Source organism: Geotrypetes seraphini, chromosome 3, assembly GCF_902459505.1.
Source record: "Geotrypetes seraphini chromosome 3, aGeoSer1.1, whole genome shotgun sequence".
Lineage (NCBI taxonomy): Eukaryota > Metazoa > Chordata > Amphibia > Gymnophiona > Dermophiidae > Geotrypetes > Geotrypetes seraphini.
The window spans coordinates 73405751-73429949 of NC_047086.1; the positions used below are offsets into that span (position 1 = coordinate 73405751).

The following is a 24199-nucleotide window of genomic DNA, read 5'->3' on the forward strand; positions in this document are numbered from 1 at the left end:
CTCTATTAGGTTTTACACCAGTTCAAAAGCACATGCAGATATTTTAAAAGTGCTTGTTTTGGCCAGGGCTTTACATGAGGGATAAAGAGGCTTACATTCTCCTTAATCCTTCAGTGTCTAGTTCTACCTCTGAAAGGAAGAAAACTTAATCGGTAGACCTTACATATATGGGTTTGTAAAACAGAATGGCTACAGGTGAAAGCTGTGAAATTGCCAGTTTTACATAGACACTGTATTACAAAAGATATTCAAAGAGTTGCCTAAGAGGTAATATTTGGCAGCAATTAAATGAATAATACAGCTGAATATTACCACAGACAACACAACAAAAAGGTGGTCAGGTCAGGGGTGGTACAAGAAGCAGCACTAGGGAGGAGCCAAAGGATATGTGGGTGGTGCTGGCAGTATTCAGCGTGGTTCCCAAATAATTAAGGTAGTGAATTTAAGACAGTTCAAAAACAGTCCTAACTTTTCATGCTTGCTATGTGGGCCCCGTTACCGAATATCAGCCTGGTTTTAATTCCAGATCCCCCTAATCCCCTCCTAGCACCCCCATATAGCAAAGCTCTGTCTTACCCCCTTCCACTAGCCCACAAGAATCAACAGCTTCCTTTGCTCCCACACACACACACTTCCTACTTTCTATATCTAAGGAAGGTCCTAATAGTACTAGTGGGAGTATTGGAAGCAGGAGTGAAGCCTCTTTTCTCCTGAACTTTGCAGCTGCTGGTGAAAATGGTTACCATGACCTCATGTGGTATAACACAAGTACCATGATCTGCCACAAGAGGTCATGCCAGCCATATTTCACCAACAGTCCCTGCCCCCAATGCCTCCACTAGGACCATCAGGGACTAAAAGAAAACTTCCTCCTCCTGTTTCAACATCTCCATCTGCGGACGAACTTTCCCAATTCTTCCACACTAAAGTGACTAATATCAGAACTCATCTTGGACCATCTGTTCCCCCTTTTTCTCCACCCATCAACAATGATTCAACCTTCTTACCCCTCAGTTCTTTTACTCATTTTAAAGTACCTTCGATTTCCCAACTACTCACCGTTCTACAATCAATAAATTCTCCCAACAATATTATTGAAACCTTTCCTCCACAATTACTCAAAAATTTTTTTTCTTTCTTTGGTCCTTATATAAGGGAGATGATCTCTAAATCTTTTACCGAATGTCACGTTCCAACAGCATGGAAATCCGCAATAATTTTCCCAAAACTCAAACAATATAATACCGATCCCTCCCTACCTAATAACTATCGTCCAATCGCAAATTTGTCTCTAATTGCTAAAGTTACCGAAAAAATTGTTTACGCCCAATTATCCGATTATTTCGATCAAACGCATGCCCTCCATCCATATCAGACAGGTTTTCGTACTTCACACTCCACAGAGCTATCATTACTAGGCCTCATTACTACTATACATTACTTTCATGACCACTTAAAATCAGTCATACTAATTTCTTTTGACTTATCCGCAGCATTCGACACCATCGACCATTCTCTATTATTATCTAGACTGACAGACTGTAACATCACAGGTCACGCTCTCAACTGGTTCATATCTTATTTTCATCAGCGTAACTCCAAAGTTAATGCCAAAAACCAACTCTCTTCTTCAGTAATCCAAAATTTCGGAGTCCCTCAGGGCTCCATCTTATCTCCACTATTATTCAATATTTTTCTATCCCCTCTCCTCTCCCTCGCTCAATCACTAGGATTCACTATTTTCGCCTACGCTGACGATATACAGTTGCTTTACCCGATTAACACTTCAAATTCTTTAGATATTACTGATCTAAATACTAAACTGGATATCTTAAGCGATTGGCTCTTCACCAACAAACTTTCACTCAATGTCGACAAATCCAGCGGTCTCCTTCTCCCCATAAAAAAATCTGAAACATTACCAGGAACAATATACATCAAATCCACACCCTTACGTATGGAGACTAAAATAAAATTATTAGTTGTCGTCCTAGATAGCGAACTTACATTTCATGACCACATCAGCTCTGTTGTAAAAATTTGTTTCTTCAAACTACGTATCATTCGTTCCCTCAGATCTATTTTAACTACCGACTCGATCAACACCTTAATTCATTCTCTAGTCATTTCCCACTTAGACTATTGTAATTCTCTTCTAAATGGACTCCCCCAAAAAGAACTTCGACGGCTGCAACTCATTCAAAATACCGCTATCAAACTCATCTACAGAATCGGTAAGTTCGAACACGTCACTCCTCTTCTTAAAGAGGCTCACTGGCTCCCAGTCACCCATAGGATAATTTATAAAATCATTTTGCTTACTTTCAAAATTAAACATTCTCACTTGCCCCTATTCCTAGATAAACTATTAATCCCCCAAAGTTCTTCTCGTTCCTTAAGATCAACTGATCAAAAACTGCTTTTCATTCCTTCTTTAAAAGAATCCTTCTACACTAGGAATACTAACTTTGCTATAACTGCCCCCACTATATGGAACTCCCTCTCTCAATCTCTTCGGGACGAAATCCAATTACCAAAATTTAAGACTAATCTTAAAACCTATCTATTTAAAGATGCCTATGACAAATCCTAATCTTTTCTTTGTCTACTCTTAGATCTATATTACAAACCTAATTTTTTTCTTCAGCGCATATCTCTTATTCCATGCACCCCCGTCCCTTGTGTTATATCCCTTCCCTCTATCTCATTTCTTCTAAGATTATGTAACTTTTCCCTTCCTCCCCACTCATCCTCACTGTCAGGTTTGTCCATACGTTTTATATGTTTTTATTTTTCATACTAATCTCTCTAAAACACCATTAAATATTTCTTTCTTTCCTATTTAAATTTCATTGTTAACCGGTCAGATATTTGTTTTATGATCGGGATATTAAAAACCAATAAACTTGAAACTTGAACTTGAAACTTGTCTACCCTAAACCCCAGGGACATAAGGAGTGAGGGACCATTTAGAGGGGAGAGGAAGTTGGTGATTCTTGTGGGCCTTGGGTGGGAGTAAGACAGATGGATGCTATCTGGGGGTCCAGGAGGGGGATCTATGGAACTTGGACTGAAAACCCAGTTATGTGGGCCACAGCTAATATTCAGCCAAGACTCACACAACTGTCTTATATGGGCCTGGCTGAATTTTGACTGGGCCCACATAAGCTCCATCAGCCAACCTGACTACATTTAGTCCTTGATATTCAGTCATGAGAGACATGGCCCAGCACTAAAAATCTAGAGTAATCTGTAATGACGGGGTATGGGATTAATGTGAAAGGAAATAGGCTAAGCAGTAACATCAGAAAATACTTTTTCATGGAAAGGGTATTAAATGCATAGAATGGCCTACTGGTGGAGGTGGTGGAGACAAAAAATTTGTCTGAATTTAAGAAACTTTGGGATAAGTACATTGGATACAATACAACCCTAATACATAGAAGAACAAAGAAGCCTCTATTAGTCTCTATTAGAACATCAAAAATTGACTTCTATCATATACCAGTCGGCCAACTAATAGTCAATTATAGAGAGGAAAAAAAGGACTTGGTTACTAGATTCTGAGCAGGTTTCTGAGGTCCTTTTTCCTATTGGTTGGCCGTCTAGTATATGATGGAAGTCAATTTTTGATGTTCTAATAAGTACATTGGATCTCTACGGAGAGTAAGCAATAGTAGATGGCATGGACAGGAAGACCATATAGACTCTGTTTTCTAAGTGTTTAAAATAAATCTGACCACCACCAGCTGAATATTGGCCAAGGTAGGAAGAATGAGAGGGCACTCTCTAAAATTGAAAGGGGATAGATTCCATACGAACGTAAGGAAATTCTTTTTCATCCAGTGAGTGGTAGAAAACTGGAATGCTCTTCCGGAGTCTGTCATAGGGGAGAACACCCTCCAGGGATTCAAGACAAAGTTGGATAGGTTCGTGCTAAATCAGAACATACGCAGGTAGGGCTGGTCTCAGTTGGGGCGCTGGTCTTTGACCAGGGGGCCGCCACGTGAGTGGACTGCTGGGCACGATGGACCATTGGTCTGACCCAGCAGCGGCAATTCTTATGTTCTTATCTTCAGTGTTGAGCTTTATGTCACTTATTTCTTCCACATGCATATTTATATAATAGCTACTATTTCTGTGTATGCCAGCAAACACATGAGCATGCCTGCATTTCCTTACAGGTATGTTACAAAAAGCTCAACATTCAGTAGAGCCTATTGTAAAATACCACATAACTGAGCATATCAATTTGGATATCTCAATTCTGATGTCAACATTCAATATAAAATGGGCTTTAAATACCTCTTTGTCCTTGAATATTTTATCACATATGTAAAAATTAAACTAACTTGCAAAAACAGATTATCCCCCTTTTCTATTAAACTGCGCTAGCAGTTTTTAGTGCAGAGAGCCGTGCTGAATGGCCCACGCTGCTCCCGATGCTCATAGGAACTCCATGAGCGTCAGGAGCTGCGCGGGCCATTCAGCACAGCTCCCCGCGCTAGAAACTACTAGCGCAGTTTAATAGAATAGGACCTAAGTGCATTAATTTTTTTTATAATACTCCAAAAACTTCAGCCTTTGAGACTAGTGTTCAGATCTATCACTAACCCTCTTCAGTGTATAGTTCCATTTATAGAGAAAGCATGACTCTTACTCATAACAAATGACTTTTTATGCCTTTGCATGCTTCTCTGGCTTCTCTTTGATTATTCTTGACTTAGATGGAGATATTTAACATATTAATCATAGTTGTAACTTAGGGATAGTATAGGGATGCCACTGAGAGCAGGTGCAATGATGTATCATTCAACCTTCATGCTATTGCCCATTATATTATTGGAACAATAGCACAGTTTATCTTTGAAAAGAACAAGTTATTTATATGTAAGCCATAAAAGGCCTAAATAGATTGCAATAGATCACTGAACTAGAACCCTCACATATTGTTAACCATAAATTTGCATATGTTTAAATTATATAATGAATTATAGAGCCTTAATGGGCTTAATAATGGTGATAGCAGAATGGCTGCTTGTTTTTAATGACATTTTCTGAGTTATTTATTTATTTAATGGGGAATAGGCCTTTAAGGGGGGACAAGCCTTAAAAGGGGGGACAGGCAGGCCTGGGGGGCTGCAGTCCTTCAGGGGGCAGTCCTTCAGAGGGTGGGACAGGCCTTGGGGGGGGGGGGGTGCAGGCCTTCAAGGGGGGAACAGGCCTTTAAGGGGGGGACAGGCCAGGTATGGTGGCATAGGCCTTCAGGGAGGACAGGCAGGCCTTCAAGGGGGGACAGGCCTTCAGGGATGGGAGTACAAGCCTTCAGGGGGGTACAGATCTTAAGGGGAGGGGGGCACTGGGGTAGAAGTACACGGAGGGAGGGAAGGGGGGTTAAAAGAGATGTGCATATGCCAGACTTTGGGGGGGGGAAATAAATAATGGGTCTAAAAATAGAGGAGAGGGAGATAGATGATGGACCATGGGTTTTAGGGAGGGAAGGAACAGAAAGGGAGAGAAGTTGGACACAAGGGATGATGTGGAGGGGGAATAGAGATACTGGATAGGAGGGTAGTTGTGAAAAGAAAGGGAGAGATGGTGGATCCTGGGGTAGTGGGGAAGGAGGGAGAGATGCTGGATGAACGGGTAGTTAAGAAAAGGTAGATCTGTGGATGGAGACGAAAAAAAAGAAAGATGCCAGACCTCCAGAGGAGGGAAGGGAAACGTAAGGGGAGGACAGAGATGGAAGATGGATGGTTAGCAGGGAGAAAGAAGGAGACCCTGGCAAGCAAGTTATCAGAAGACAACTAGAGCCTGGGACCAACAAGATTTGAATAATGACCAGACAACAAAAGGTAGAAAAACTAATTTTATTTTCCATTTTATAATTACAATATGTCAGATTTGAAACGTGTATCCTGCCAGAGCTGGTGTTAGACCGCAAACTTGAGCTAGGATTTAACAGAGAGAGGAATAGTCATTTTTGTTTGTTTATTTTGTTGGTTAGGAGAAGGCAAAGGGGGTGAAGAGGCTATAAAATAAACCCACCGGGATGTTTGAAAAAAACACCCAATTGGGCAGGAAAATCGAATCGAAAAACCAATTCAGTAGGCTGAATCAAATCGAATCAAAAATTTTTTTTTTCCTGAATCGGGCAGTACTAGCAGGCAGTAGTGGACTGAAATTTGAATTCCAGCATCTATCCCTACCTTGCAAATTGTATAATTGTTAATTGTCGTTTTTTCTTTTTGTTTTCTGTTGTGTAACCATGTTCTTCTCGTGAGCCATTTGGTTGTATATAGTATGAGAGCAAATATATGAATATGTAAAATTAAATAAACTAAGGGATCCCTTTACCAAGACGCGCTAACTGATTTAGCTGATGCTAATTGATTTAGTGCACGCTAAATGCTAAGGCGCCCATTATAGTCTATGGGTGCCTTAGCATTTAGCATACACTAAATTGGTTAGCACACGTTAAATCAGTTAGCGCGCCATAGTAAAAGGACCCCTAATTATTTAAACATATATTTGCTTCTAGAACATGCAAAAATGCTTTAGCAAGCAAAATAATATAGGGTGCTCACAATTTGGAGCAGGTATTAACACAGAATCTAGAAGTCCACGTTATATATGTTGCAATGTAAGATGACCTCTTGGCATGGCAAATACAGTATAATCTCAGCAACCCTTAAGCAAGGTTGGATGTTCTCCAATCAGTTCCCATTCCTCTTCCAGTCCCTTTATTCAAAGAAGAATGCTAATTTATTTATTCATTCAATTTTCTATACTGTTCTCCCATGCGAGCTCCATACAGTTTACATGAATTTATTCAGGTACTCAAGCATTTTCCCTGTCTGTCCCGTTGGGCTCACAATCTATCTAATGTGCCTGAGGCAATGGGGAGATTAAGTGACTTGTCCAGGGTCACAAGGATCAGCATGGGTTTGAACCCACAACCTCAGTTTGCTGAGATTGTAGCTTTAACCACCGTACCCCTCTAGAAATCAAAATGTAGTAGAAGTGAGCCAATTATAGGACAATGAAGCCATTGTGACATCACTGATGAGGTTGGCTCTTAGGCATTGGTAGAATGAGGCATTATGATGTCACAATACCAGCTCTGGTTATCAGAGGCTGAAACTTTTCATTATTTATTTATTGAATTTTCTATACTGTTCTCCCAGAGGAGCACAGAACATTTTTCATGATTTTATTCAGGTATTCAAGCATTTTTCCCTGTCTGTCCTGGTGGGCTCATAATCTATCTACTGTACCTGGGGCAATGGGAGGATTAACTGATTTGCCCAGGGTCACAAGGAGCAGTGTGGGGTTGAATTCACAACCTCAGGATGCTGAGGCTATAACTTTAACCAGTGTGCCACACTCTCCCTTATGACATTTCCCAGTAACTATTCAATGAAGAACACTCCTGAAATTTCTCTGCACGCATCCAATGAAGAAACAGTGTCCAGATTATATCAAGACCTAGAAAATCCATCGCAGAATGAATATGGACTTCTACCAAAGACCACAGAGACATTTGTTGCAATGTTGGTCAATTGCTATGCATTTCTAATGATAAGAAAATGTGTTTATCTTGATAAATCTTAATGAGTACCATTGCACAACAAACTTTGTTATACATATTACTACAGCAGGAAAAAGAAACCTTGCGGATAAATTTATGCAATATGTTTCTAGGCATTTAAATTAGAAGGTGGGGGTGGTGTATGTATGAAGGACAATTATAGAGACCACCCCCAGCAAAAAAAAAGATGTGATGGTAGTAAAGATTGCAACGTAAACAATATCAGCAACTAATTTCTTAGCATTGTAACGGAAAGTGAAACGAAACAAAAATCTATATGAAAAAGATTACCGCTGAAAAATAGCTGGAAAGCGATGACCACAAATGTTTGCAGTCTAAGCAACAAAGTTCATGATCTGCAAGCCCTGATGTTAGAGGCAGATCTAGATATTGTCGCTATCTCAGAGACCTTGTTCAGTGAATCACATGGATGGGATGCAAACATACCGGGATATAATCTTTTTAGGAAGGACAGAGATGGTCATAAAGGTGGAGGAGTAGCTCTCTATGTAAAGATCAATATCCAAGCGACCGAAATGCAAGGGACCTGGGGAGAGGAAGAAGCGATATGGATTGCTCTGAAAAGAGAAGATTAAATTTCTATCTACGTGGGTGTAGTCTACAGACCTCTGACTCAATCGCAGCAAATTGATAAGGATCTGATTGTGGATATCCAAAAGTTTGGAAGGAAAGAGGAAGTGCTGCTGTTGGGAGATTTCAACCTGCCGGATGCAGACTGGAATGTTCCATCTGAAGAATCGGAAAGAAGTAGGGAGATTGTGGATGCCTTTCAAGACGCTCTGCTCAGACAAATGGTGACGGAACCCATGAAGGAAAAAGCAATATTGGATCTGGTCCTCATAAATGGAGAGAGTATCTCTTATGGTCGAGTGGGTGATCACTTGGGAAGTAGCGATCATCAAACAGTTTGGTTTGATATAACAGCTAAAGTGGAGAGCAGCCGCACGATACTTAAAGTCCTAGATTTCAAAAATACGGACTTTAATGAAATGGGAGAGTACCTGAAGAAAGAGCTGTTAGGATGGGAGGACATAAGAGAAGTGGAAAGACAGTGGTCTAAGCTGACATGAGCGATAAAAATGGCTACGTACCTTTATGTGAAGAAAATCAATAAAAACAAGAGAAAAAGGAAGCCGATATGGTTCTCCAAACTAGTGGCGGAGAAAATAAAGGCGAAAGAGTTGGATTTTATGAAATATAAAAAACCCCAAGAAGAGGAGTGTAATCATTAGTGAAGACATGAAAGCTGCTAATTAAGTGGAGAAGGCTTCATCCAAGGCTAAATATTGGGGTGTATCCGTAGAAGTTTCGTTAGCAGGAAGCCCGAGGTCATTATGCCGTTGTACAGATCCATGGTGAGACCTCACCTGGAATACTGTGTACAATTTTGGAGGCCACACTACCGAAAAGATGTGCTGAGAGTTGAGTCGGTTTAACGAATGGCCACAAGGATGGTCTCGGGAATGAAGGATCTCTCATACGAGGAGAGACTGACTAAATTGCGGCTGTACTCTCTCGAAGAATGTAGGGAGAGGGGAGACATGATTGAGACGTTTAAATATATCAAGGAGGAAGAGGATATTTTCTTTATTAAAGGACCCTCGGCCACAAGAGGACATCCACTAAAAATCAGGGGCGGGAGATTTCATGGCGACATCAGGAAGTACTTCTTTACCGAAAGAGTGGTTGACCATTGGAATGAACTTCCAGTGCAGGTGATCGAGGCCAGCAGCGTGCCAGATTTTAAGAAAAAATGGGATGCACATGTGGGATCTCTAAGAGGGTAAATTGGGAGAGGGCAAACAGAGTGGGTAGTCTTGATGGGCTATGAGTTATCTAAGAGAGTAAAGTTAGGGGGGTGGGTCATTAGTGTGGGCAGACTTGATGGGCTATAGCCCTTTTCTGCCGTCATTTTCTATGTTTCTATGTTTCTAAAGGACTACAGGGTAAAACTGAAAGAAGCCAAGAGTGAGATACGTCTGGTGAAAGCACAGGTGGAATAACAAATGTCTAAAAATGTAAAAAACGGATAAATTTTTTTTTTCAGATATATTAGTGAAAGGAGGAAGATAAAAAATGTAATTGCTAAACTAAAAGATGCTGGGAACCGATATGTGTAGAGTGATGAGGAAAAAGCAAATGTGCTAAACAAATACTTCTGTTCTGTGTTCACAGAAGAAAATCCTGGAGAAGGACCGAGATTGTCTAGCAAAGTTACATGAGAAAATGGAGTAGATTCTGCACTGTTCATGGAGGAGAATGTTTATGAGCAACTTGAAAAACTGAAGGTGGACAAAGCGATAGGACCAGACGGGATCCATCCCAGGATACTGAGGGAGCTCAGAGAGATTTTGGCGGGTCCTATTAAAGACTTGTTCAACAAATCTCTGGAGATGGAAGTGGTTCCCAGGGATTGGAGGACAGCGGATGTGGTCCTTATTCACAAAAGTGGTCATAGGGATGAAGTGGGAAACTACAGGCCATTGAGCCTCACTTCGGTTGTTGGAAAAATAATGGAAGTGTTGCTGAAAGAAAGGATAGTGTACTTCCTTGAATATAATGGGTTACAGGATCTGAGGCAACATGGCTTTATGAAAGGTAAATCATGCCAAACGAACCTGATTGAATTTTTTGATTGGGTGACTGGAGAGCTGGATTGAGGACATATGCTACATATAATTTACTTAGATTTCAGCAAAGCCTTTGTTACAGTTCCTCATATGAGGCTCTTGAACAAACTTGAAGGGCTGAAGTTAGGACCCAAAGTGGTGAACTGGGCTAGAAACTGGCTGTTGGACAGACGCCAGAGGGTGGTGGTTAATGGAAGTCGCTCGGAGGAAGGAAAGGTGAGTAGTGGATTCCCTCAGGGATCGGTGCTGGGGCCGAACCTGTTCAATATGTTTGTGAGTGACATTGCTGAAGGGTTAGAAGGAAAATTGTGCCTTTTTGCAGATGATACCAAGATTTGTATCAGAGTAGACACCGAAGAGGGAGTGGAAAATGTGAAAAAGGATCTGCAAAACTTAGAGGAATGGTCTAATGCCTGGCAACTAAAATTCGATGCAAAGAAATGCAGAGTAATGCATTTGGGGATTAATAATTGGAAAGAACCGTATATGCTGGGAGGTGAGAAGCTGATATGCGTGGACGGGGTGAGGGACCTTGGGGTGATAGTGTCTGAAGATCTAAAGGCGAAAAAACAATGTGAGAAGGCAGTGGCTGCTGCCAGAAGGATGCTGGGCTGTATAAAGAGAGGTGTAGCCAGTAGAAGGAAGAAGGTGTTGATGCCCCAGTATAGGTCATTGGTGAGGCCCCACTTGGAGTATTGTGTTCAATTTGGAGACCGTATCTGGAGAAGGACATAAGAAGACTTGAAGCGGTCCAGAGGAGGGCAACAAAAATGATAGGAGGCTTGCGGTATAAGACGTATGAGGAGAGACTGGAAGCCCTGAATATGTATACCCTAGAGCAGTGTTCTTCAACCTTTTTACACCTGTGGACCGGCAGAAAAAAAAGAATTATTTTGTGGACCGGCAAACTACTAGGACTAAAATTTAAAAACCCCATTTCCGCCCCATCTCCGCGAGCTCAGTCCCCGCAAATCATCTGATCCCATCCACACAAGCCTCAGTTATGATTTTATATTGAATGTATTTTATTAAAGTATAAAAAGAAACAATATTCTGTACAATTGTCATTTTATAAATACAAATAATTCAGAGCAAGGATCAACAAAACCCCTGTCTCCCCTCCTCTTCACATATATCCCCTCTACTATCAAGAAAACTGAACAAGCCAAATTATTACAGAATGCTACACAGAAATATCATGCTAACAGAATACTGCAGTCACACATGACAGGAATAGTTTTAGGTGAGTGCAACTAGGGCAACTGCCCCCTGGTCAGAGAGCGCCCTAAGCCAGCTGGAAGCTAAAGAAGCACTGCCTGGGCTTTGCAGTCCCCAGTTATGTCTAACACCAGCTCTAGCAGGATATATATTTCAAATCTGATATATTCTAATCACAAAATAGAAATAAAATTATTTTTTTCTACCTTTTGTCGTCTCTGGTTTCTGCTTTCAATCTTCTTTTCACTCTCTTCCTTCTAGCGTCTGCCCTCTCTGTCTCTTCAATCCAGCATCTGCCCCTTCCATCCACTGTCTGTCCTCTCCCCCTTCCATATGGTATCTGTCTTCTTTCTATGCCCCTCTCCCCTTTCCATCCAGCTTGTGCCCCCTCTCTCCTTTTTACAAGATTCATTCCAGCTTCACTGCTCTTCATTTTTATCTCTCCTACATCAGATCTATCATCGTTGTCCCTCTCTGCTTATTTTTCTGCTGACCCCTTCCTATCATCAAGCTCTCTACTTTCCCATGCCTGTGTCTCCCCTTCCCCTCCTCTAATCTCTCTGCCAGCTGTTTCCTTCCTTTTTTCATTCTCCCTTCCCTCCTCCTCCTGTCCAGCAGTAACTCTCTTCCCTTCCTCCCCTCCCAGCAGCATCTCTCCTTCTCCCTCTCCAGTAGCAGCTGTCCCTTTTTTTCCCTTGCCCAGGAGCTTCCCAGATTCCTTTCCCTCCTTCCCTCCCAGAAGCATCTCTCCTTCTCCTTCTCCCTCTCCAGTAGCAGCTGTCCCTTTTTTTCCTTGCCCAGCAGCTTCCCAGATTCCTTTCCCTCCTCCCCTCCCAGAAGCATCTCTCCTCCTTCTCCCTCTCCAGTAGCAGCTGTCCCTTTTTTCCCCCTGCCCAGCAGCTTCCCAGACTCTGATAGTGGTTTTCTCCCCTCTCAGCAGCTCTTCTTACTTCCCAGCGCAGCGATTCACGAAGGCAGCCTCGGGTCCTTTGTTGGGTCGCGCCGCCTCTGAGGAAAGAGGAAGTTGCATCATCAGAGGCAGCCGCGACTCAGCAAAAGCCCCGAGGCTGCCTTCATAAATCGCTGCACTGGGAAGTAAAGGAGAGCTGCAGAGAGGGGAGAAAGTCACTGTCGGATGCTCCCTAAGATCTCTCCGTCCCAGTGCAGACTTCGGATGTTGTTCTTGCCGGCTCTGCGCGAACCGGCAGGAAGTTGAAGTCAGTCAGTCTTGCCGGCCCTGTGCGGATCGGCAAAAATTTCCTGCGGACCGACACCGGTCCGCAAACCGGCGGTTGAAGAACTGTGCCCTAGAGGAAAGGAGGGACAGGGGAGATATGATTCAGACATTCAAATACTTGAAGAATATTAACGTAGAACAAAATCTTTTCCAGAGAAAGGAAAATGGTAAAACCAGAGGACATAATTTGAGGTTGAGGGGTGGTAGTTTCAAGAGCAATGTTAGGAAATTCTACTTTACGGAGAAGGTGGTGGATGCCTGGAATGCGCTCCCGAGAGAGGTGGTGGAGAGAAAAATGGTGACTGAGTTCAAAGAAGCATGGGATGAACAGAGGATCTAGAATCAGAAAATAATACTAAATATTGAACTAAGGCCAGTACTGGGCAGACTTGTTCAGTCTGTGTCTGTATATGGTCATTTGGGGGAAGATGGGCTGGAGAGGGCTTGAATGGCTGGGAGGGTATAGATGGGTTGGAGTAGGCTTTGACGGAGATTTCAGCAGTTAGAACCCAAGCACAATATCGGGTAAAGCTTTGGATTCTTGCCCAGAAATAACTAAGAATAAAAAATTTAAAAAATTTAAATTGAATCAGGTTGGGCAGACTGGATGGACCATTCGGATCTTTATCTGCCGTCATCTACTATGTTACTATATGTTAAATTGATAGCAAAGCTCAACAATGCATTCACTACAGTAGAAGTACTGAAGGAAAAAAATGAGAATAAAAAATCTGCTGGCTGTACATTTAAAATACGATCTTGGTTAAAGTTAGGATTCATAAGGATGGTAGCAATGCTGCAGGTGCTTCTTATATGATTTAGAAGCCATCAGGAACCCACTCATGGAGCCAATGCAAGAGGAGACAGACCACAGAAGAAAATGAAAACATTGGAAGGACTAGATACAGTTATGTGGACTTTTGATAATGTAGTGTCATACTCGTATGTAATGCAGAAACATTAAATGGAAATCAAAAATGTATAAAAAAAAGATCAAGCTGCAATAAGTAACTGATACAAATTTAAAATCTCTAATTGGAAAAAAAAATCCATCAAAGCAGAGTAATGCATTAAGGGGTCTTTTTATTAACATGTGCTAAACTTTGAGTGGGCTTAGCATGTGAGACGGGGCAATAATTGGAGGGGTAGGCCTACTGAGATCTCTTCTCTTCTCCATTTACGCTTCTTCTCTTGGGGAAAATTTTATACCATTCATTGTGCAATTAGAGATCCTCTGTGTTCATCCTATGCTTTTTTTGAATTCCATCACTGTTTTCATCTCCACCACCTCTTGGGAGGTCATTCCAGTCATCTACCACCCTGTCCATGAAAAAATAATTTCCTAAAAGTACTCCTAAGTCTGCCACTCCACAACCTCAATTCATGCCCTCTAGTTTTACCATTTTCCTTTCTCTGGAAAAGATTTGTTTCAATGTTAATACCTGTCAAGTATTTAAACATTTGTATCTTATCTCTCCTATCCCGCCTCTCCTCTAGAGTATACATATTCAGACCTCTCAATCTCTTCTTGTATTGATACTTAGTGACACCTGAGTCAAGCAAGCTACAATGTCTAGCGATGCTTATGTGAAAAGTAGGTGTGGTTACGGGTTGAGAATAGACATGATAAACTTAGACATCACTAGGCGTGTGAGTTAGGTCCTGGTAAATTGACAATTGTGTGGAGCAACACCTACAAGTTAGGTGCCGTTAGGCATCATGTGTAGAATCTGGTAGAGAGAGCCTGAATGAATTACATGAAATGACATAGTTAACCCTTTCAGGACCATAAGGATCGTAGGCCAATTTTTGTGGTTTTGACGACATTTTTATGGTAAAAAGGGCTTGCAGATGCCAAAAAATTGATTTTTTTTGTGAAATATCATTATTTTTATTTAAAAAATCACACTTCTGGCTTATGGACAGTGTGGCAAGTGAATCTTCTCGTCAATCTAGCAACGACGCTAATGAATGAATGTCGGAACCAGTTTGTTTACATAAAGGCAGTATCATATGGAATCCGTACATATCAAATTTAGAACTGTAGACTATCCCAATCAAAATTTATAGGATTTTAAAGTTATGGGACAAATATGTCCCTTGGTCCTGAAAGGGTTAAAAGCTTAAATGGAAGACAATAGGGTGTCACACTGTCATATTTCTTAGCCCCCATAAAGGAGCTTAATAATCAAAATGAAATAGGAAGACGAAGAGGAAGTTGGAGGCTTGGACGAATCAGAAGAAAGATGCCAGAAAAACCAAGAAGCTCCAGAAGAGAGGCAACAGAACAAACAGAGTAAATGGAGGAGGTAATACTCAATTGTAAGCATGCAGCATATACCAAGCCACTGGAATCAACTGCCCCCACAAATCAGATCCCGTGTGTGACAAATAATGAAACTTATAATGGAACCAGTCTTTCTGTACATTATAATGTTGTTTTAGGATGAACACATTGTTCAGTATGCTTGTCAAATTTTAAACCATTTACTGTATATATATATATATATATATATTGGGTTGTGATTCACACATTGTATTGTAAGGACGACAAATGGCAATGTAAGCACGTCCCATTGTATTGCTAGTATGTCAAACAATAGGGAAGTATGTCAAATGGTATGGAAGTATGTCAAATTGTAACCCGTCTTGATTGTACATTATGTATTTTCACCTTTAACCCGTTCTGAGCTCGTTGGGGAGAATGGGATAGAAAATTAATTCAATAAATACATAAATAAATAAAGAGGAAAGACAAGAAAGAGATTGGGAGTTGGAGGCTGTGACAATCAAATTCTTTAATGAATATAGCTACATATACTGGAGTCTGGAAATTGAAATACTACATGTGTGTGTGTGTATGTGGGCATAAAAAGGCCATCTGTTGGCCTCTTCTTTGAATAAAGGGACTGGACAAAAATACGGTGGATAAAATATTGTGCTATAAAAATCATTACTGAAAGAGTTCTACCAAAAGGAGCACTAGACTATAGTAAAAAGGTGAAAAGAAGCAACCCCTCTTTAGAAAGAGAGAGAGAGAATAAAAAACAAAAACATGGCGCATGAAGGTTTCATTGGTAGAGGAGTACCTCAAAACGTGAGAAGTCCAAAATTAATATGATGATTTATAAAGTTCATCCTGGAACATATTGCACTGATAGAATATTTTAAGTCCATATGCTCCAATAACAAATGAAAGAAAAAACACATCAGGAACAAAGAAAGACATCAAACTGCTATCTGTCAGAACTAAAGGAAAATCTACAGGGAATTTGGGAAGAAGTTACAGGCAATTAAAAGATGAACACCCAACGCTAGAAAAGGAGGAGGTATCATACGACATAAAAGAGAAAAAAAGGATCTCCAGCATCCAAACCCACAAGTGAAGATGCTTCTGATGAAGTGAACTGTAGTCCTCAAATGCTCATTCCTCAATAAGGTCCTATCAAAAAATGTGAAGCAGAACAAATAATGTGAAAATGCTCCACAAAAAGAGTCAACTTCAAACGCCAAAAAAATTTGTGCACATGAAAGAAAAAGTCTCAGTATCGGGTGAATCATAAGACCCTACCTCCTCCCCATCATAGGCATAAAAAACTTTCATAAAAGCACTACTTCAATAGTTTGATAAATCATGTGAAAAAACATCATATGAAAACACTTTTTCTACTAACAAAGCAATCTACTGTGAAATGCAGGATTCTAATAAAAAATGGGTCAATGATCGTTTTGTGGTATTCTTCCACAGTCTCAGAACCACAGAACCTGACACCAGCACCAATGATAGAACCAGGAAGCAGAAAGCATATTGCTCTATTGTTGGCATTGGTGTCAGGTTCTTTGGTCCTGAGGCTGTGGCAGAACGCCATGAAACGATCCTTGACCCATTTTCTTATTAGAATCCTTGACCAGCAGGGACTGCTGGGCACGATGGACCACTGGTCTGACCCAGCAGCGGCAATTCTTATGTTCTAATGTTAGTAGAAAAAGTGTTTTCATATGACGTTTTTTCACATGATTTATCAAACAACTATTGAAGTAGTACTTTCATGAAAGTTTTTATGCCTATGATGGGGAGGAGGTAGGGTCTTATGACTTACCCAATACTGAGACTTTTTCTTTCATGTGCATACATTTTTTTGGTTTTGAGGTTGCCTATTTTTCTGAAGCGTTTTTGCTTTATTTGCTTAGCCTATAAGGTGCCACTTACCTCAGAGAGGGTTAAGAAATACTGCCTTGGGGGGGAACCTATGATGATAATACTAAACTAACAATGTCAATATTTTTATTTATTTTTTCTTCCAAACCCATGGACTAATATTGTTTGTGAGGTGGTTCACAAGCAGTCCTCTGTCACAGGCTTCAGCAACTTGCAGTACACAGATACAAGTTGATAACTCTCATAGCAAATTAAGGAGTGGTAAAACCTCACCTTATACTATACCTCAATTACTTCCCTTTTAAGTTATTAAACTTATTGCCATAGATCCAATCCAATTAAATAGTAATATCACTAAGTTTAGAAAAGTTTCCAAAGGACAAGTTATTATAACCAGGTAACCTTACATGTCTCCACTGTTTAGTTTTCAGAGTGGGTAACAAGGAAAGGACTTATCTACTGGAGTTTGTGGGATACTTAAAGTAATTGCTCAGGATAAGAGGCTCAATGGTCAATTAGTCTAATCCAACATTGTATGTCTTATGTTCTTGCAGTGGGTATGAAAATATGTTGGCAGGTATTGTGTGTAGTTATTACTCTGCAAATATTTTAAATATTCTTTTGTATATAAATTATCCAAAATCATTCATGTATTTTAATTCCTTATGTTCTTTTTTTCAACTTATTAGGTCATTAAACTTGACTTTGAAGAGTTTGAGTTGGAGAGAGGGTATGATACTCTAACAGTAGGGGATGGTGGAAAAGTTGGAGATGCAAGATCCGTCTTATATGTGTAAGTACCTAGTCTAAATCCATCATTATTATCCTTTTGAATATTTAATTTCCATTTTATTTTCAATATTTGATATGGCAGTTAAGATATTTTCTGGTAGGTTAACCAAGAACTTTCTACTCTGAAAAGGAAAAATCAACAACATACATGACAACATTTTCATAATTTTTTATAGATTTATTACATCTATTTTATTAGAAAACTTGCATGGCAATGAATAGATGATCACTGTATCAGTGCTAACTGCAGCTGTGACTGTATTCTAACTGCAATGCACAGTCTCCCCACTTACATGCATAGGTCTCACATAACTTTAGGTACCTAGTTAGAATTGGCCTGTAGGAGAAACCTATTCTATACACACATAAGCATGAGGACTTAACGCTAGCCATATAGCAGTTAGAGATATGTATGCAAATTATAGGATTCAATCATTTTTTTATTATTCAATCATTTTATTATTCAATCTTTATATGTTGCCTTTGGGTGTTGAGTTTGAACAGTTATAGGTTAGCTATCGCATATATGTTGATGACATACTATTTTTCTTTCCCATTGAGAGAAAGGAATACCTCACCATAAGAACATAAGAAAGTAAGAATTGCCATACTGGGACAGACTGTAGGTCCATCAAGCCCAGTATCCTGTTTCCAACAATGGCCAACCCAGATCCCAAGCACCTAGCTAGATCCCAACTAGAGAATGACACGGTAACAAAATTCATCACCGTTCCCGTCCCCGCGGATAACTGCGGGAAACCATCTTCATGTCATTCTTTAAGGAGAGAGGGAAGAATCAGAGTATGAATGGCCACAACCACTGACCTGCAAGCTTTGCTTTGAAGAATGCTGGTGTAGAAGGAGTGAGGTTGAAATAGACACTAGAAAATGACATGGGATTATTTCCCGCGGTTATCCACAGGGACGGAAACGGTGATGAATTTTGTCACCGTGTCATTCTCTAACCCAACTAGTAAAACAGATTGTATGCTGCTTATCCTAGGAATAAGCAGTGGATTTCCCCAAGCTATTTCAATAATGGTCTATAGACTTCTCTTTCAGGAAATTATCTAAGCTTTTTTTAAACCCTGCTAAGTTAACTGATTTCACCACATTCTCCAGCAAAGAGTTCCAGAGTTTAATTATATGTTGTGTGAAGAAATATTTTCTCCAGTTTGTTTTAAATCTACTACTTAGTAGTTTCATCGTATTTCCCTTAGTCCTAATATTTTGGAAAGAGTGAACAAGCAATTCACAACTACCCTTTCTACTCCTCTCAGTATTTTATAGAACCTCTATCATATCACCCCTGACCCATCTCTTCTCCAAGATAAAGAGCCCTAGGTGCTTTAGCCTCTCTTCATAGAGAAGTTGTCCCAAAACTTTTATCATTTTCATCATCCTTCTTTGCACCTTTTCTAATTCTGTTATATCTTTTTTTTTTTAAGATATGGCGACCAGAATTGCACACAGCATTCAAGTTACAGCCATACCATAGAGTGATACAAGGGCATTATAACTTTTTCATCTTTGTGTTCCAATCCTTTCCTGATAATTCCTAACATTCTATTTGCTTTCTTAGCTGTCGCTGCACATTGAGCTGAGGGTTTCAACCTATCCTCAACAATGACACCTAGATCCTTTTCCTGACTACTAACATGGAGGGGCATAATAAAAAAAAGTGTCTAAGTCTGTTTTGGACTAGTCACCCAAAGTCGGCAGTGTCTAAAGTTCATTCCCATAAAATACATCCAAAATATTTTCTGTCTTCGAGAATCATCTAAGTATACGTCCAGCCGTTTGATCAGCCAGAGCACTAAGTCATCTATCTTTATACCCCATTCTTGTCCAAAAATTTGTCCAAGTCAAAAATGCCTAGAACAAGACCTATTGGACGTGGGAGAGGACAGCAAAGTGATGGACTGGACACCCAGGCATGGCAACACAGTACCACCTTACAGGGAACTTCATAAAAAGGGTGCCATATAAACATCTCACCATAACTCCCTTATAGGTCATGGTGAGCCCCCCAAAACACCCCCAAAACCTACTAGACCCACCTGTCTACAATCCCAATAGCCCCAGACTAGTTAAGCCACCTCTGTGCTACTTTACTAGGCTTTCCTATGCCAGGTGCTGATGTTCTGGAGGCAGGCATGTACGTTTTTATTCCAGTTTTTATGGTGGTGTGTATGTGGGGGGGGAGGTCAGTGATCACTGGGGCAGTATGTGGGGGTTTGTACTTTGTGTTTGCAGTGGTTATCTGGTTACTTTGGATACCCTCTGGGCACTTAGATCTGTTTTTACATCACCTATGTCACAACGTACAAGTTCCGTTGAGGCAGCCTCGTTAAACTTTTGGTTATACTTGCAGTACGACTAAGTCTAGGTCAGCCCATGTCCTGTCCAAATCCCGCCCACACCAGTCTTCCTAAAACACCACTTTCAGCTCTGGGCGTACAGCAGCACTGAAAAGGCCTAAGCTATTTTTAGGTACGTCTAAACCCTGTTCCAATTATCGGCATTTAGATGACTTGTCTTGTAGATCATCCAAGTGCTGATTTAGGCGGGATTTTAGACGTCTTTCCATTTTGATTATGAGCCCCATAGTGAGCTGATAAAAAATGATTTCAGAAAAGTGTAAATTTTAACAGTATATTGAAAATAATAACAACAATATTAGTAATATATAAAAAAAGAGTTGAAGTTTAAATAAAAATAATTGTAATGCTAAAATAGATTTGAAGCTGATGAGGAAGCTTTTGGCTATATACAAGTTTATATTGGGTGAAGCATATCCCATAAGAGAGCCATTTCTGAGGGCTTCAAAGGTTCTATACAGTACGTATGTTTAAGTTGTATTGAAAGAACAAGCTAGATGTATATACAATATGATGAATCTATATAAAAGTGAGGTAGCACACTTTAGTAAAAGAGAAAAGGGAAGGGAATGGGTCTTGATATACGGCCTTTCTGTGGTTACAATCAAAGCGGCTTGCATATTTTATACAGGTACTTATTTTGTACCTGGGGCAATGCAGGGTTAAATGACGTGCCCAGAGTCACAAGGAGGTGCAGAGGGAATCAAACTCAGTACCCCAGGTTCACAGGATGCTGCACTAATCACTAGGCATGCTAGCAACCTTTAGTAAATACAGTCAAACCTTGGATAGCGAGTAACGTGGTTTGCAAGTGTTTTGCAAGACGAGCAAAACATTTTATTAAATTTTAACTCGATAAACGAGCGCTGTCTTGCAGTACGAACACATATCAGGCATCACATCATCAGAACCCACAGTTGAAGCACGCACATCTTACGCTGAGCGCGGATGAACGTAATAAAAGTGTCATGCCAAATTTACCCACAGTTCAAGCATAGATGACATACGCGCATCTTACGCCAGGCGTGGCTGAACGTAATAGAAGTGTCACACCCAATTTACCCATAGCTCAAGCGCTCACAGTATACAGTATTTTGTATTAAAGTTTTTGGGTTGTGGAACAAATCGTCTGAGTTTCCATTATTTCCTATGGGGAAATTCACTTTGATATAAAGGTGCTTTGGATTATGAGCATGCTTCCGGAAAGAATTACGCTTTCAAGCCAAGGTTTTTCTGTATTACTTAAATATTTTAATTATACAGTGATCATCTCCTGGACAAATGCTTAATTTATTTCAATATGTTTCTTATATTCCTATTTGAATTATTTGCACTAGAACTATCAGCTTGAACTCATCCAATTGTTTCCAACTGTCTAATTTTAGAATCTAGTTTGAATCCAAAATTCTTCTAGCTGCCCTATAGTTCACACATATTCAAAATAAATACTTCTGTAAGACCTGTCAATTCGATTGATTTAAATATTTTGGGAAAGAGAGTTTGCAAAGAATCCCATGGTAGACTTTCTGGAAAAGTAGCAATCAGTCTTCCTGTCATTAGACGGTACTGCTGAACATTTCCAAGCACTGCCTGAATAGCTCCAAATAATTAGTGTCACTACTGATGGAATAGTCTGTTTCATTTTTAACAAATCTTTGTGTCACTCTCTAGAGTGGATAAAAATATTATCATTCTTATTGAAACTTATATGCTTTAAAGTAGTCAAAATAAATGATCATTTTATTCCTGTAGATTTGAATCATTCGACAAATATGATATGTGAATATGGGACTCATTTTTAAAAGAGAAAAATGTCCCAAAATGGCAATTTTCAAAACACAGGTTTTAGAGGGGTTTCTATGCTGTTTGTCTGAAGTACATCTAAATCTCAAGGAGCCTTTTTTTTTTTGGGGGGGGGAGAATGTTTTGGGTGGTATTAGGGTGGACCTTTGATTTTGACATTTTTCTGCAATAATGGAACATTTCATAAAATATCCAGGGTAAAACTTGGATGTTTGAGGCTAGACCTGTTTCAGTAATGAATAAGTGACAAAACTCTAGTCAAACTGATCAGATGACTGCTGGAGGCATGAAGGCGTGATCTCCCCTTACTCCTCCAATGGTTGCTGACCCTCCCATCCTCCAAAGATGTAAATAAAATCATACATACATAGCAGCCTATATGACAGCTTCAGATGTTGCAGCTGGTCTTATTAGAGTAGCAAGCAGATCTTTGGAGTAGCCTGGTGATCAGTGCAGTGAACTGCAGTGAAAAGAACCCAGACCCAGATTCCACTGTCCACCAAAACCCACCCCAAAACTACTGTACTGACATATAGGTAACACCTGCAGGCATAAGGGTTTTTGGGGAGGGATACAGTTGAGTGCAGTAGGTTGTGGGTGAGTTTTGGAAGGCTCTCCATACAATGTAAGGGGGTTATTGTGAGATGAGTACCTGGGACCTTTAATGTGAAGTTCACTGCAGTACTTAATAGGGTATACCATTGCTCTGCTGGGATGTCTGTGCAGCCAGTCTGTTAAGAATGACATGGGGATTCCAGACAGATTGGCAGGGGCATCAGGCCGCCAAGTGGTACAAATTAATATCTGAATATTTGAATAAGAAACGTAAAGCAAGCTTAAAAGACATTTGAAGCATTGAGATAAAGTAGCCGATTTCTGCTCCTCAATGGCCATGGATTTGGACTTGGAGAATGAGATGTACAGCGTCAGCATCTATGAGACAAACTTGGTTTTTTTCTGTTATATAGAATTTTTTTGGACACCTGTTCGTTTACAAAAGTTGGATAGTTCAAAGTCTAATAGATGCTGGCATCTTGAAGCATCACTGGATCATTTGTTGTTTTATTGTCCCTTGATACTCAATTTCTGGAAATCGATATGGGGAAAGATTGTTAGGATACTTGGTGTTCTTATGCCATTGACATACGAGATGGTTTTGTTTGGAACATTATTGAAACTGAAGAATCCAGCTGATAAACATAAAAGCAGACTTCTTTTAACTATGACCGGGGTTACTATGCAGATGATAACCAGGAATTGGAAAAATTATAACAGATTAAACCTTTCCTTTTGGTGGGAAACGTTGTGCTTATATTATAGGTATGAGAGAATTAATACGGAACAAGTGGGAAATAATAAAAAATTCAAATACGTCTGGGATCCGTTGGAAAAATTTATTAAATTGTAGATTGGTTAATTGAAACGATCCTTAATTTTTGGATTTTTTTTAAATTTTTCCACACACATCCAGATGGGGGGAGGGTAGGCAGGGGGGTGGGTGTAAGGAGTTTTGTTTTTTATATTTATAAGAACATAAGAACATAAGCAGTGCCTCTGCTGGGCCAGACCAGGGGTCCATCATGTGCAGCAGTCTGCTCACACAGTGGCCCATCAGATCCAGGACATGTTAGTAACTCTCTATCTATACCCTTCTATCCCCTTTTCCTTCAGGAAATTGTCCAATCCCTTCTTGAACTGCAATACCGTACGGTCCTATCACGCCATCTGGAAGCGCATTCCAGGTGTCCACCACCCGTTGGGTGAAGAAGAACTTCCTAGCATTGGTTCTGAATCTGTCCCCTTTTAATTTTTCTGAATGCCCTCTCGTTCTTGTAGTTTTCGAAAGCTTGAAGAATCTGTCCCTCTCCATTTTCTCTATGCCCTTCATGATTTTGTAAGTCTCTATCATAACCCCTCCAAGTCTCCGCTTCTCCAGGGAAATGAGCCCCAGTTTCTCCAATCTCTCAGTGTATGAAAGATTTTCCATACCTTTTATCAAACGTGTCGCTTTCTTCTGAACCCTCTCGAGTATCGCCATATCCTTCTTTAGATACGGCGACCAATATGTGACGCAGTACTCCAGATGCGGTCACACCATTGCACGATACAACGGGAGGATAACTTCTTTCGTTCTGGTTGTAATACCCTTCTTGATTATACCTAGCATTCTATTTGCTTTCTTAGCAGCCGCTGCACACTGTGCCGACGGCTTCGTGGTCTTGTCCACTATTACCCCCAAATCCCTTTCTTGGGTACTCTCATTCAGTAACAGCCCTCCCATCGTGTAGCTGTACCTCGGGTTTCTGTTCCCTACGTGCAAGACTTTACATTTCTCTACATTAAACTTCATCTGCCATCTCGTCGCCC

The 24199-nt window shown here is 40.3% G+C and overlaps 1 protein-coding gene across 1 annotated transcript in view; it reads left to right on the forward strand.

Annotated features, from left to right (window-relative positions):
- Positions 1-24199, forward strand: part of CSMD1 (CUB and Sushi multiple domains 1) — a 2397241-nt gene that overhangs the window by 1403912 nt on the left and 969130 nt on the right. Inside the window, exon 10 of the mRNA XM_033936341.1 lies at positions 17546-17649. Coding sequence (XP_033792232.1) covers positions 17546-17649 — 104 coding nt within the window. The remainder of the gene's footprint in view (positions 1-17545; positions 17650-24199) is intronic.